Raw genomic sequence first — 14707 nt, 5'->3', positions numbered from 1 at the left:
GTGTGGGAGGACAGGGGCGGAGGGAGGGTGTGGCAGGCCCCAGGCGAGCTCTTGAAAAGAGCACGGGAAATCGGGAAAAAACGGGAAATCGAGAAAGAGAATGGAAAGGGAAATGGGAAAGTGAGAAATGGGAGGGGAAACGGGAAACAGGGAAACCGGGAAATCGGGAAATCGGGAAACGGGGAAATCGGGAAATCGGGGAAACCGGGAAACGTGGAAACCGGGAAATCGGGAAACGGGGAAATCGGGAAACGGGAAATCGGAAATCGGGGAAACAGGGAAACGGGGAAACCGGGAAATCGGGAAACGGGGAAATCGGGAAACGGGGAAATCGGGAAATCGGGAAACGTGGAAACCGGGAAACCGGGAAATCGGGAAACGGGGAAATCGGGAAACTGGGAAACCGGGAAACCGTTGGGTCCAATCCTGCCCGGGTCCAATCCTGCTCTCCCTGGGTCCGATCCTGCCCAGTTTGGGACCAATCCGGGGGAGTTGGCCCCGGCACAGCCCCGCTCCCACCCTCGTCCCGCGGGGATCCGGAGCCTTCCCCGCCTCCCGGGCTGGATCCCGGCATCCGCGGAGCTCTCCCGGAGCTGCGTGCGCTCCCAGGCTCGCTTTATTAACCACAGTTAATTAGCAGCAGGCGCGAGCGCTTCCAGCATCCCGGGCCGCGGGCTGGGACCCCCGCTTCCAGCAGCGGGGAGAGATTCCCGGGAACGCGGCTCCTCCGGGGAGAGATTCCCGGAACGCGGCTCCTCCGGGGATTCCCGGGAAGTGGCTCCTCCGGGGAACGCGGCTCCTCCGGGCAGAGATTCCCGGAACGCGGCTCCGCCGGGAGCGCTCCGCGGTCCCCGCGGGGTTTTCGGTGCCGCCGGTCGGTCCCTGGGGACAGGGAAGCGCCGCATCCCCTCTCGGGCGGGACTCGGCAAGGACGCGGCTCCGCAGCCCCTCGGGATTGGGACACGAGCGGGGCTCGGCCCCAAAAAGCGACGGGAGGAGGGGATCGGGATTGGGATCGGGATTGGGATCGGGATCGGGATCGGGGCAGAGCCGGGCGGGCCCCGCGGGCAGTGTCCTCATCCCAGTACGGACCAGTCCGCGCTGGGCAGCGCGGGGAGCGCCGGCCCCGCTCCGCCCCGGCTCAGTCCCGCAGCTCAGGGATCATCCCGCAGGTAATTCCATCGGCTCCATCGGTTCCATCGGCTCCATCGGCTCCATCCTGAGTCCCCTCCGCTCCCCGGTCACTGCTGCTCGCGCTCGCCGGCCCCGCACAGGTTGGGGTGCTCGGCCAGCGTCGCCCTCACTTTCTTCTTCTCCTTGAAGCGCCCGGAGTGCGAGACCTTGACGTGTTTGCCCTTGGCGCTCTTGTCCACGATCTTCTCCAGGCGGGCGGCGAGCGCGGGGGTGCCCTCGGGGCCGGGCCCGTCCGCGCTGTCCCCGCCGGGCGCCGCGGGGCCCTCGGGGCTCTCGTACAGCACCGGGGCCGCCGCCGGGCGCTTCCGCAGGAACGTCAGCTTCCACCAGCCGTGCCCGTCGGCCATCCTGCAACGGGAACGGCACCGGGGCTCGCGCTCCGGCCCGGGGCTCCCTCCCGCAGCCGCATCGGGGCCGCGGCGCTTCCGTCCCGCGGGATCCCCGGGGGCACCGGCACGGGGCGGGCGCTCCGCCGCTCGGGAACCCCGGGGCAGAGCCGGGAAAGGGCCGCGGGCGGCGCCGGGAGCTGCCCTGGTCAGCCACGTGCGGCGGGAGGGGCGCGGGGAGCGAACGGGAACAGGAACCGGGGAGCGCCGGGGGCGCGGCGGGGCTGCCCCTGCCCCACCCCGGCCGCGGGGCTCGCCCGCCCCGCCGGGAGCGCCGGAGGGGCCGGGAGGCTCCGGGAGGCTCCGGGAGGCGCCGGGAGGTTCCGGGAGGCTCCGGGAGGCGCCGGGAGGTTCCGGGAGGCTCCGGGAGGCTCCGGGAGGCGCCGGGAGGTTCCGGGAGGCGCCTCCGGGAGGTTCCGGGAGGTTCCGGGAGGCTCCGGGAGGTTCCGGAGGCTCCGGGAGGCTCCGGGAGGTTCCGGGAGGCTCCGGGAGGCTCCTGGAGGCTCCGGGAGGCTCCGGGAGGCTCCGGGAGGCTCCGGGAGGTTCCGGGAGGTTCCGGGAGGCTCCGGGAGGCTCCGGGAGGCTCCGGGAGGCTCCGGAGCCCAGCGCGGCCCCGGGGCAAGGCGGCTCCGCAGCCGCGGGCACCGAGGGGATTCCCAGAGCCCGGGGCCAGCCCTGCCCCGTGTCCCGGTTCCTGTCCCGGTTCCTGTGGCGCCAGCGAGCGCTCCCCGATGTCGCTTTGGGGATAAAACCCCTTTTCCCTCAGCGACACGGGGCCAGGGGCACGGAGACCGCGGCCACGGCCCCGCTGGTGGCCCCGTGTCCCCAGCGCCGGGCGGGACCGGCCCCGGCCGTGTCCCCACAGCGTCCCCGGGGCTCCCACGGCCCAGCCCCAGCCCCACACCGCGCCCCGGTACCTGCGACTGCCGCCTCCGCGGTCCCGGGGTGTCCCGGGGGTGTCCGAGGAGGTCCCGGGGATGTCCCAGAGATGTCCCGGGGTGTCCCGGGGTGTCCCGGGGTGTCCCGGGCGGCAGCGCGGGCAGGTGCCGCTCACCTGCCGCTGCCCCGGTGTTCCCGTCAAGGTGAACCCGCTCCCAAACCCCTCCTGCCGGAGCAAACAGCGGGGCAGGGCCGGGCACGGCTGAATATTCATGACCGGGAGCGGGGCCAGCCCCGGGAGGGTGGCCCGGAGTGGCCTCAGGTGGCCCTGGGTGGCTCTGGGTGGCTCCGGGGTCCGGGGCTGTGCCCTGGGGCTCCCAGACGGATTCCAGCCCGCTGCTGGGGCTCCCGGTGGATCCCGAGGGACCTGGGGGGATCTGGGATGTGCTCTGGGGGATGCTGGGGACCCGCAGGGACGGCTGGGGGGGATCCCGGGGATCCCGGCTCGGTGCTGGGGCACCCTGGGACCGGCACCGGGACTGGTGCCGGGTTTGGGACCGGGATTGGGATTAGGGCCAGAATTGGGATCGGGACTGGGACCAGATTTGGGACTGGGACTGGGATTAGGGCCGGTACCGGTATCGGAATTGTGGCCGGGACCGGGATTGGTGCCAGGTTTGGAGCCGGGACCGGGATTTGCACCGGGAGCGGGATCGGGACCCCAAACTCCCACCGCCCGCTCCGATTGGTCCGCGCCGACCCCGCCCCTTTCTCCTCCAGCCAATGGCAGCACAGGGACGTGGCGGTGCCTCCGAGCTGCCGCCGTCTGATTGGTGGAAGTTCGACCTTTGGGCGGAGCGCGCTTTGATTGGCCGGAGCGCGGGCGCTGAGGGAGGCGATTGGCTGGGGCGGGGAGGGCGGAAGTGGAGAGGCGGGGCCGGGAAAGATGCAGGTGCGGACCGGGAGCGGGATCGGAAACGGGATCGGGAGCGGAAGCGGGAGCGGGATCGGGAGCGGGATCGGGATCGGCACGGGATCGGAAACGGGATCGGGAGCGGGAGCGGGAGCGGGGAAGGGTCCGGGACCGGGAGCGGGACCGGGAGCGGGATCGGGAGCGGGATCGGGATCGGCACCGGGATCGGAAACGGGATCGGGACCGGGAGCGGGAGCGGGAGCGGGGAAGGGTCCGGGACCGGGAGCGGGGCCGGGATCGGGATCGGAAACGAGATCGGGAGCGGGATCGGGACAGGAGAAGGGACCGGGATCGGGGAAGGGACCGGGATCGAGTCCAGGCGCGGGGCAGCGGGGACAGCCCGGGCCTGGCGCTGGAGCGGAGGGTCCCGGTGCCGCTCCCGGTGCCGCTCCCGGTGCCGGTGCCGGTTCCGGTTGTCGCAGCCCCGCCCCCGCCGTGTTGTCCCCGCAGGCCGCTCCCCAGGACTACCGCAATGTGCCCATCGACATCCAGACCAGCAAGCTCCTGGGTACGGGAGCGCCCCCCGGCTCTGGGCCGGACCCGGGAGTTTGTCCCGGTTATCCCGGCCCGGTTCCCGCTTCTCCCTCCAGCGGGCGATCCACCCCAGCCTTTGCGAAAAGAGTCGGGAATTCCTCCCCGTGTTTGTCCCCCGTGTCCCCGGAGCCCGGGGATGTCCCCCGGTAACGCCCATGTCCCCGTGTCCCCGCCGTGTCCCTGTCCCTGCTGGCACTGTCCCGGTGTCCCTGCTGTCCCGGTGTCCCTGTCCCGGTGGTGGCGCTGTCCCCATGTCCCCATGTCCCCATGTCCCCATGTCCCCGTGTCCCCATGTCCCCTGTCCCCATGCAGACTGGCTGCTGGACCGGCGGCACTGCGGGCGGCGCTGGCCCAGTGTCCCTGTCCCAGTGTCGCTGTCCCAGTGTCCCTGTCCCGGTGTCCCTGTCCCGGTGTCGCTGTCCCGGTGTCGCTGTCCCGGTGGTGGCACTGTCCCCTGTCCCCATGTCCATGTCCCCATGTCCCCATGCAGACTGGCTGCTGGACCGGCGGCACTGCGGGCGGCGCTATCCCAGTGTCCCTGTCCTGGTGTCCCTGTCCCGGTGTCGCTGTCCCGGTGGTGGCACTGTCCCCATGTCCCCATGTCCCCTGTCCCCTGTCCCCATGTCCCCATGTCCCCATGTCCATGTCCCCTGTCCCCATGCAGACTGGCTGCTGGACCGGCGGCACTGCGGGCGGCGCTGGCCCGCGCAGGTGGCGCAGGTGCGGGAGCGGATCCGGGCGGCGCTGCAGGACATGCCCGAGCACCTCGAGATCCGCGAGCTGCTCCAGGGCTCCTGTCAGTGCTCCGGGGCCGGGGCTCGGGGCTGGGGCTCTGGGAATTGGGGTCTGGGAGTTGGGGTTTGGGGTTTGGGGAGTTTGGGGATTTGGGAATTGGGGTTTGGGGATTTCAGATTCGGGGTTTGAGGGTTTGGGAACTGGGGTCTGGGATTTGGGGTTTGGGGGTTTGGAGATGGGGTTTGGGGGTTTGGGAATTGGGGTCTGGGGATTTCAGATTTGGGGTTTGGGGTTTGGGGTTTGGGGGTTTGGAGATTGGGGGTTTGGGGGTTTGGGAATTGGGGTCTGGGGATTTCAGATTTGGGGTTTGGGGTTTGGGATTTGGGGTTTGGGGGTTTGGAGATTGGGGGTTTGGGGGTTTGGGAATTGGGGTCTGGGGATTTCAGATTTGGGGTTTGGGGTTTGGGATTTGGGGATGGATCTCCCCCCATGCAGAGCCAGGATTTGGGCTGGGAGGGTTGTTCACAAAGGGGGGGAGATGGCAGCTCAGGAACCCCCCAAAACCTCCTTGGGATCCCCCAAAGCCCCCCCAGGGATCCCCCAGAACTTCCTTGGGATCCCCCAAAGCCCCCCCAGGGATCCCCCAGAACTTCCTTGGGATCCCCCAAAGCCCCCCGGGATCCCCCAAAGCCCCCCGGGATCCCCTGACCCCGTTGCTCCCCCCAGACCTGCACTATTTCCACTGCCTGCGCATCGTGGAGATCCTCAAGGGCACCGAGGCCTCCACCAAGAACCTCTTCGGGCGCTACTCGTCCCAGAGGATGAAGGTGGGAGCGCCCTCCTCATCCTCCTCTTCCTCCTCTTCCTCCTCATCCTCCTCATCCTCCTCCTCCTCCTCATCCTCCTCTTCCTCCTCATCCTCCTCTTCCTCCTCTTCCTCCTCTTCCTCCTCTTCCTCCTCTTCCTCCTCCTCCTCCTCCTCATCCTCCTCATCCTCCTCTCCTCCTCATCCTCCTCTTCCTCCTCTTCCTCCTCTTCCTCTTCTTCCTCCTCTTCCTCCTCTTCCTCCTCTTCCTCCTCTTCCTCCTCTTCCTCCTCCTCCTCCCCCCCATCCTCCTCATCCTCCCTCCTCCCCTCCTCTCCTCCTTCCTCCCTCTCCCCCCTCCCTCCTCCTCATCCTCCTCTTCCTCCTCTTCCTCCCTCCTCATCCTCCTCATCCTCCTCATCCTCCTCATCCTCCTGCTCCTGCTCCTGCTGACCCCGTGTCTGTCCCCAGGACTGGCAGGAGATCGTGTCCCTCTATGAGAAGGACAACGCCTACCTGGGTGAGAGGGGATAACGGGAATGGCGGGAATAATGGGGATAACGGGAATTATGGGAATAATGGGAATAATGGGGATAAGGGGAATAATGGGGATAATGGGAATAATGGGAATAATGGGAATGGGAATTCCCCGAGGTGTCCCAAAGAACCCCCTGGGTGGGTGGAATTCAGTCCCCAAACTGGCTTGGACTGGGATGGGAAAGGACGGGATTTGTGGGAAGGCCAAATCCCAGTGGGATTTAAAGGGGAATGCAGCCCCAAACCGGGACAGGATGGGATTTAAAGGTGAATTCAGTCCCAAACCGGGACAGGATGGGATTTAAGGGTGAATTCAGCCCCAAACCGGGACAGGATGGGATTTAAGGGTGAATTCAGCCCCAAACCAGGACAGGATGGGATTTAAGGGTGAATTCAGCCCCAAACCGGGACAGGATGGGATTTAAGGGTGAATTCAGCCCCAAACCAGGACAGGATGGGATTTAAGGGTGAATTCAGCCCCAAACCAGGACAGGATGGGATTTAAGGGTGAATTCAGCCCCAAACCAGGACAGGATGGGATTTAAGGGTGAATTCAGCCCCAAACCGGGACAGGATGGGATTTAAAGGTGAATTCAGTCCCAAACCAGGAAGGGATATGATTTAAAGGTGAATTCAGCCCCAAACCGGGACAGGATGGGATTTAAAGGTGAATTCAGCCCCAAACCGGGACAGGATGGGATTTAAAGGTGAATTCAGCCCCAAACTGGGACAGGATGGGATTTAAGGGTGAATTCAGCCCCAAACCGGGACAGGATGGGATTTAAAGGTGAATTCAGCCCCAAACTGTGACAGGATGGGATTTAAGGGTGAATTCAGCCCCAAACTGGGACAGGATGGGATTTAAGGGTGAATTCAGCCCCAAACCGGGACAGGATGGGATTTAAAGGTGAATTCAGCCCCAAACTGTGACAGGATGGGATTTAAGGGTGAATTCAGCCCCAAACTGGGACAGGATGGGATTTAAGGGTGAATTCAGCCCCAAACCGGGACAGGATGGGATTTAAAGGTGAATTCAGCCCCAAACTGTGACAGGATGGGATTTAAGGGTGAATTCAGCCCCAAACCAGGACAGGATGGGATTTAAGGGTGAATTCAGCCCCAAACCAGGACAGGATGGGATTTAAAGGTGAATTCAGCCCCAAACTGTGACAGGATGGGATTTAAGGGTGAATTCAGCCCCAAACCAGGACAGGATGGGATTTAAGGGTGAATTCAGCCCCAAACCGGGACAGGACAGGATTTAAAGCCCCGGGTCCCAGCGGGAGGAGCCCCCGGGATGCCGGGCGCCCCCCGAGCCCCCGGGGTGACCCCGCTGTCCCCAGCCGGCTGGCTCGGGGAGCCTGCTGGGGAAGGCGCAATGGCGCCGGCTAGAGCGGCGTGAAGTGGGGATGGGCAATGGCGCCAAGCAGGAGCTGGCGCGCGGGGAGGGAATGCCCCAGGCACAGGGCCGGAGAGCATGGGAATGGGCGCCTGGGGCCGCCAGTACGGCATCGCGGTGAGTGCCACGGGAACCGGGGAGCCCAGAACGGGCTGGGAATGGCCCCAAATAGAGCCTGGAACGGGCTGGGAATGGCCCCAGAGAGAGCCTGGAACAGGATGGGAATGGGCCCGGGGGGAGCCTGGAACGGGGATGGGAATGGGCCCAGATAGAGCCTGAAATGGGGATGGGAATGGCCCCAGATAGAGCCTGGAACGGGCTGGGAATGGCCCCAAATAGAGCCTGGAACGGGATGGGAATGGCCCCAAATAGAGCCTGAAATGGGGATGGGAATGGCCCCAAATAGAGCCTGAAATGGGGCTGGGAATGGCCCCAGATAGAGCCTGAAATGGGATGGGAATGGCCTCGGGGGGAGCCTGGAATGGGGCTGGGAATGGCCCCAGATAGAGCCTGGAACGGGATGGGAATGGCCCCAGAGAGAGCCTGGAATGGGATGGGAATGGCCCCAAATAGGGGGGAGCCTGGAATGGGATGGGAATGGCCCCGGGTAGAGCCTGGAATGGGTCTGGGAATGGCCCCAAATGAGCCCCAAAATAACCCCGGGGGGAGCCGAAACAGGCCTGGAATAGCCCCAGCCCAGCCCCAGACTAACCCCAAAGAGACCCTAAACCAGGCCTGGAATAACCCCAAATGGGGCTGCAATGACCCCAAATGGGCCCCGAAATAACCCCTGAACAGAGCCCGAGTCAGCCCTGAAATAACCCCTAATGGGCCCCAGAATGACCCCAAACAGACCCTAGATCGGGTGTCCCCAGGTGTCCCGCGGTGTCCCCAAGTGTCCCCAAGTGTCCCTGCCGTGTCCCCAAGTGTCCTGCCGTGTCCCCAGGGCGAGGACGTGCGCCGGGAGCTGCTGGCTCAGGTGCAGGCGCTGCCGTCGCTGCTGTCCCGCGTCGGGGACGGCGCCAGCGCCCTCGGGGACGCCATCGAGCTGTACCAGGCCTGCGTGGCCTTCGTGTGCGACAGGTGGGGACAGCGCTGGCACCCCCAGAAACAGACCCTGTCCCCCAAAACAGCCCTGACACCCCAAACCAGCCCCAAACCGTCCCTCAGCTGCCCTAAAACAGCCCCAGCTCCCCAAACTGCCCCTAAACAGCTCCTGGGCCCTCCAGAGCCCTGGCACTGCGGATGCTCAGGTGTCCCCGTGACCAGTCCCAACCCTGGTGCTGTCCCCATGTCCCTGTCCCCTTGTCCCGGTTCTGTCCCGTGTCCCCATGTCCCTATGTCCCTGTCCCCATGTCCCTGTCCGCATGTCCCTGTGCTATCCCGTGTCCCCATGTCCCTGTCCCTGTCCCCTTGTCCCGGTTCTGTCCCATGTCCCCATGTCCCCATGTCCCTGTCCCCATGTCCCTGTGCCATCCCCATGTCCCCATGTCCCTGTCCCTGTCACAGCCCCGGTGGAGAGGCGGGGGCGCTGCCGCTGCTGCGGCATATGGTGTCTCTATGTCCCTGTGCTGTCCCCGTGTCCCCATGTCCCCATGTCCCTGTCCCCATGTACCTGTGCTATCCTGTGTCCCCATGTCCCCATGTCCCTGTCCGCATGTCCCTGTGCTATCCCGTGTCCCCATGTCCCGTGTCCCCATGTCCCTGTGCCATGTCCCCATGTCCCCATGTCCGTGTCACAGCCCCGGTGCGGAGGCGGGGGCGCTGCCGCTGCTGCGGCACGTGCTGTCCCCGTGTCCCCATGTCCCCATGTCCCTGTCCCTGTCCCCATATCCCTGTGCCATCCCCATGTCCCCATGTCCCCATGTCCCCATGTCCCTGTCCCTGTCCCCATATCCCTGTGCCATCCCCATGTCCCCGTGTCCCCATGTCCCTGTCCCTGTCACAGCCCCGTGTTGAGGCGGCAGGCCCCTGTGCACTGCTGTCCCCCCTGTCCCCATGTCCCCATGTCCCCATGTCCCTGTGCTGTCCCATGTCCCCATGTCCCTTCCTGTCCCCATGTCCCCATGTCCCCATGTCCCCATGTCCCTGTCCCATGTCCCCATGTCCCTGTGCTATCCCGTGTCCCCATGTCCCCATGTCCCCATGTCCCCATGTCCCCGTGTCCCCATGTCCCCGTGTCCCCATGTCCCTGTGCCATGTCCCCATGTCCCCATGTCCCTGTCACAGCCCCGGTGCGGAGGCGGGGGCGCTGCCGCTGCTGCGGCACGTGCTGTCCCCGTGTCCCCATGTCCCCATGTCCCCATGTCCCTGTGCTGTCCCCATGTCCCCATGTCCCCATGTCCCTGTCCCCATGTCCCCATGTCCCCATGTCCCCATGTCCCTGTCCCATGTCCCCATGTCCCTGTGCTATCCCGTGTCCCCATGTCCCCATGTCCCCATGTCCCCTGTCCCCCATGTCCCGTGTCCCCATGTCCCTGTGCCATGTCCCCATGTCCCCATGTCCCTGTCACAGCCCCGGTGCGGAGCCGGGGGCGCTGCCGCTGCTGCGGCACGTGCTGTCCCCGTGTCCCCATGTCCCCATGTCCCCATGTCCCTGTGCTGTCCCCATGTCCCCATGTCCCCATGTCCCTGTCCCCATGTCCCCATGTCCCCATGTCCCCATGTCCCTGTCCCATGTCCCCATGTCCCTGTGCTATCCCGTGTCCCCATGTCCCCATGTCCCCATGTCCCCATGTCCCCGTGTCCCCATGTCCCCGTGTCCCCATGTCCCTGTGCCATGTCCCCATGTCCCCATGTCCCTGTCACAGCCCCGGTGCGGAGGCGGGGGCGCTGCCGCTGCTGCGACGTGCTGTCCCCGAAATCCCCATGTCCCCATGTCCCCATGTCCCTGTGCTGTCCCCATGTCCCCATGTCCCCATGTCCCTGTCCCCATATCCCCCATGTCCCCATGTCCCCATGTCCTGTCCCATGTCCCCATGTCCCTGTGCTATCCCTGTCCCCATGTCCCCCATGTCCCCATATCCCCATGTCCCCGTGTCCCCATATCCCCGTGTCCCCATGTCCCTGTGCCATGTCCCCATGTCCCCATGTCCCTGTCACAGCCCCGGTGCGGAGGCGGGGGCGCTGCCGCTGCTGCGGCACGTGCTGTCGCACGGGAACTCCTCGGTGTTCCGCTGGCGCACGGGGCAGGAGCCGCTGCGGCTGGAGCGGCCCGAGCCACCCCCGGAGGCACCGGAGCCGCCCCCGCAGGACACGGTGGGTGCTGGGCAGGGGACAGGGGGACAGGGGGACAGGGGACAGGGGGACATGGGGACATGGGGACAGGGGGACAGGGGTCACATGGGGACAGGAGGACACGGGGACATGGGGACATGGGGACAGGGGGACGGGGCACATGGGGACAGGGGGCACATGGGGACAGGGGGACACGGGGACATGGGGACATGGAGGGACACGAGGACAGGGGACATGGGGACAGGGACATGGGGACAGGGGACAGGGGACATGGGGACAGGGGGACACGAGGGACATGGGGACAGGGGACAGAGGGACAGGGGGCACATGGGGACAGGGGACAGAGGGACAGGGGGACACGGGGACAGGGGACGGGACAGGGGGACACAGGGCACAGGGGACATGGGGGACACGGGGACAGGGGGACACGGGGGGACATGGGGGACACGGGGACATGGGGGACACGGGGACAGGGGGACACGGGGGGACATGGGGGACATGGGGACATGGGGGACACGGGGACAGGGGGACATGGGGGACACGGGGACAGGGGGACATGGGGACACGGGGGACATGGGGACACGGGGGACATGGGGGACACGGGGACAGGGGGACAGCCCTGGCGCTGCTGGGCAAGTTTGGGGCCGGGTGGGTTTGGGGTTTGGGTTTGGGGTTTGGGGTTTGGCCTTGCCTCACGGGGGGTTTGGGGTTTGGGGCCCGGCCGTGCCCCACGGGGATTTGGGGTTTTTCCCGCAGATCGATTGGGGGGATTTCCCCACGGAGCCGCCCCAGGGCGGGGACATCGACTGGGGCATCACGGTGGAGCCCAGCCCCCAGGTGGGTGACGTCCCTGTGTCCCCCTGTGTCACCCTGTGTCACCTTTCCTCCCTCAGGGCATGGTGGCACTGACTGGGGCGATGTCCCTGTGTCCCCAAATCGCCCTTTTGTCACCCTTTGCTCCCCAGGGGGACGATGGCATCGATTGGGGTGACGGAGAGAAGGGACAGGAGGGGACAACCACAGCGGAGCCCCAGGTTTGTGACACCCCCAGGGCCAGGGGTGTCCCTGTGTCCCCAGACCCCCCTGATGTCCCCTTTGTCACCCTTTGCTCCCCAGGGGGACGATGGCATCGACTGGGGTGACGGAGAGAAGGGACAGGAGGGGACGATCACGGTGGTAGAGGCTGGAACTGAGGGTGAGCAGGGCTGGGGGGCCCTGGGGGGCACAGGCAGCTCCCAAATCCCCCAGATTCCCCCAAATCCCCCAAATCCCCCAGATTCCCCCCAAATCCCCCCAGATTCCCCATTCCCAGTGCCCCTGGGACCCCCAGAGGGGTTTGGGATGGGGCAGGGAGTGGGAATGGGGTGCTGGGCAGGGATTTTGGGTTCTGGGCAGGGATTTTGGGTGCTGGGCAGTGTTCCTGGGTGCCGGGCAGTGTATTTGGGTGCCGGGCAGGGATTTGGGGTGAGGCTGAGCTTCACCCACCCCGCCGCAGCCCCCGAGGGCGTTGCCCGTGGCTCGGACGCGCTGACCCTGCTGGAGAACCCCGAGACTCGGAACCAGTTCATCGACGAGCTGATGGAGGTGGGCACCAGGGACAGTGACCCTGACCGTGTCCCCGTTGCTGTCCCTGACACTGTCCCCATTGCTGTCCCTGTACCGTGTCCCCATTGCTGTCCCTGTGTCCCCATTGCTGTCCCCATTGCTGTCCCTGTTGCTGTCCCCATTGCTGTCCCTGTGTCCCCGTTGCTGTCCCCGTTGCTGTCCCTGTGTCCCTGATGCTGTCCCCATTGCTGTCCCTGTGTCCCCGTTGCTGTCCCCTTTGCTGTCCCTGACCGTGTCCCTTTCCCTGTCCCGCAGCTGGAGCTGTTCCTGGCGCAGCGGCTGCTGGAGCTGGAGGACGAGGCCCTGGACGTGGTGGCCCTGAGCCAGTTCCAGCTGGCCCCGGCCGCGCTGCAGGGCCAGAGCCCCGAGCGCCTGCGGGCCCAGCTGGCCACGGCGCGGGAGCTGCTGGGCCAGCTCTGCTCGCGCAGCGTGCAGCACCTCTGCATGATCCTCGCCTCGCCCAGGTGCCTGCCCTGCCCCGAAGGGACACGCTGCCCCGAAACAGGCCCCAAACTGCCCCCAAACAGGCCCCAAACTGCCCCCAAACAGGCCCCAAACTGCCCTGAAACAGGCCCTAAACTGGCCCCTAAAATAGCCCTAAAGAAGCCCCCAAAACAGCCCCCAAAACAGCCCTAAAATAGCCCTAAAATAGCCCTGAACCAGCCCCCAACCAGCCCCTAATATAATCCTTAAAATAGCCCCTAAAATAGCCCTAAAGAAGCCCCCAGAACAGCCCCCAAACAGCTCTAAAACAGCCTCAAAACGGCCCTAAAATAGCCCCAAAACAGCCCCTAAAATAGCCCCAAAACGGCCCTAAAATAGCCCCAAAACAGCCCTAAAATAGCCCCAAAACAGCCCTTAACCAGGCGGTCCCTGCAGTGTGACCCTGCTGTCCCTGTCCTGCAGTGTGACCCCATGTCCTTGTCCCCAGACAATGTGACCCCACTGTCCCCTGTCCAGTGTGACCCCGCTGTCCCCACGACCCCCTGTCCCCTGTCCTGCAGTGTGTCCCCGCTGTCCCCGCTGTCCCCAGACAATGTGTCCCCGCTGTCCCCGCTGTCCCCGCTGTCCCCGCTGTCCCCGCTGTCCCCAGCTGTCCCCATGACCCTGCTGTCCCCTGTGCCCAGGTACGTGGAGCGGGTGACAGCCCTGCTGCGGCAGCAGTCCCTGCAGGCTGAGCTGTCCCTGTCCCACAGTGTGTCCCCGCTGTCCCCAGACAATGTGTCCCCAGACAATGTGTCCCCGCTGTCCCCACTGTCCCCACTGTCCCCGCTGTCCCCACTGTCCCCACTGTCCCCGCTGTCCCCATGACCCTGCTGTCCCTGTCCCCAGGTACGTGGAGCGGGTGACAGCCCTGCTGCGGCAGCAGTCCCTGCAGGCCGAGCTGCTGCTGGCCAAGCGGGAGGCGCTGGGGCAGCGGCGCCGCCAGGCCCTGGCCGAGCAGGCGGCGCTGGAGCCGCAGCTGCAGCAGCTGCAGGAGAGAACCAGGGAGCTGCAGAGGCTGGTGAGGGACGGGGGACACCGGGACCCCCCCAGCCCCGGGAGTCCCCCCTGAGCCCCCCCTGAGCCCCCCGGTGTCGTTGCAGATCGAGGCCGACATCTCCAAACGCTACGGGGGGCGCCCGGTGAACCTGATGGGCGTCAACCTGTGACACCAGAGTGTGACAGCTGAGGGACACCAACTGGGACACCAGAGGTCACCCTGTGACACCTGGGGGACACCAACTGGGACACCAGAGTGTGACAGCTGAGGGACACCAACTGGGACACCTGAGGGACACCAACCCCTGAGCCCAGAGGGACATCCAGCTGGGACACCTGTGACCCCTGAGGGACATCAATGTATGACCCCTGATCAGCCTGTGACACCCAAGGGACATCAACCTGTGAGCCCTGGGGGGCACCAGCCCGAGACCCCCGAGGGACACGGGGGGTCCCCAGGGTGTCCCCAGGGTGTCCTGCCCCTCCCAGCCCCCCTGCCCAGCCGGGGGTGCTGCGGGGTTTGGGGGTGTCGGTGAATAAACCCAGATTGGTGTCACACCGGGGGAGAGGAGCCGTGTGTCACTGAGGGGAGGGGGACAGGGATGGGACACAGGGATGGGACACAGGGACAGGGACAGGGACAGGGATGGGACACAGGGCCAGGGGCAGGGAGTGGGGGCGAGAGCTGGGACCCCTGTGAGCCCTCCCCGAGGCACTGGGGCTGTGCCCGCCGTGGGGACAGCCTGGGCACAGCCCCGCAGCAGCCCCCGGCCCGGTGGCACGGCACGGCGGGGCGTTGGTGGCGCTGTCCCTGGCGCGGTGACAGCGCTCGGCGACAGCCGCGCTCCGGGAGCCCCTCATTACCCCGCTGCCGTGGTTAACGGCCTCGTTAATTACCCGCCGCCTGTCATGGAGCCGGGAGCCGCCGAGGGTCCCCGGGC

General features: G+C 66.1%; 2 protein-coding genes across 2 annotated transcripts; one reads left to right on the top strand and one right to left on the bottom strand.

Annotated features, from left to right (window-relative positions):
- Positions 1-1022: 1022 nt before the first annotated feature.
- On the bottom strand, positions 1023-1541 carry PRR15L (proline rich 15 like). Its single transcript, XM_030966067.1, has one exon. It carries the CDS (start codon positions 1539-1541, stop codon positions 1242-1244), a length of 300 nt encoding a protein of 99 aa, XP_030821927.1. The 3' UTR covers positions 1023-1241.
- Positions 1542-3383: 1842 nt separating this feature from the next.
- CDK5RAP3 (CDK5 regulatory subunit associated protein 3) lies at positions 3384-14321 on the top strand. Its single transcript, XM_030966052.1, has 14 exons — positions 3384-3411; positions 3883-3940; positions 4631-4762; positions 5428-5528; positions 5978-6026; positions 8228-8525; positions 10547-10700; positions 11436-11516; positions 11796-11874; positions 12175-12263; positions 12540-12748; positions 13617-13788; positions 13871-13980; positions 14024-14321. Exons 1-13 carry the CDS (start codon positions 3406-3408, stop codon positions 13934-13936), a joined length of 1494 nt encoding a protein of 497 aa, XP_030821912.1. The 5' UTR covers positions 3384-3405; the 3' UTR covers positions 13937-13980; positions 14024-14321.
- The last annotated feature ends 386 nt before the right edge of the window (positions 14322-14707 follow it).

Source organism: Camarhynchus parvulus, chromosome 27 (genome assembly GCF_901933205.1).
Source record: "Camarhynchus parvulus chromosome 27, STF_HiC, whole genome shotgun sequence".
NCBI lineage: Eukaryota > Metazoa > Chordata > Aves > Passeriformes > Thraupidae > Camarhynchus > Camarhynchus parvulus.
This window is presented reverse-complemented; position numbering and strand designations above follow the sequence as displayed.

Excerpts from the sequence above, each read along its gene's own strand:
- PRR15L (XM_030966067.1), bottom strand. The coding sequence starts at position 1,541 with ATGGCCGACGGGCACGGCTGGTGGAAGCTGACGTTCCTGCGGAAGCGC.
- CDK5RAP3 (XM_030966052.1), top strand. Across the intron at positions 4,763-5,427 it reads CGAGCTGCTCCAGGGCTCCT|ACCTGCACTATTTCCACTGC; the intron begins GTCAGTGCTCCG and ends TGCTCCCCCCAG. Across the intron at positions 12,749-13,616 it reads ATGATCCTCGCCTCGCCCAG|GTACGTGGAGCGGGTGACAG; the intron begins GTGCCTGCCCTG and ends CCCTGTCCCCAG.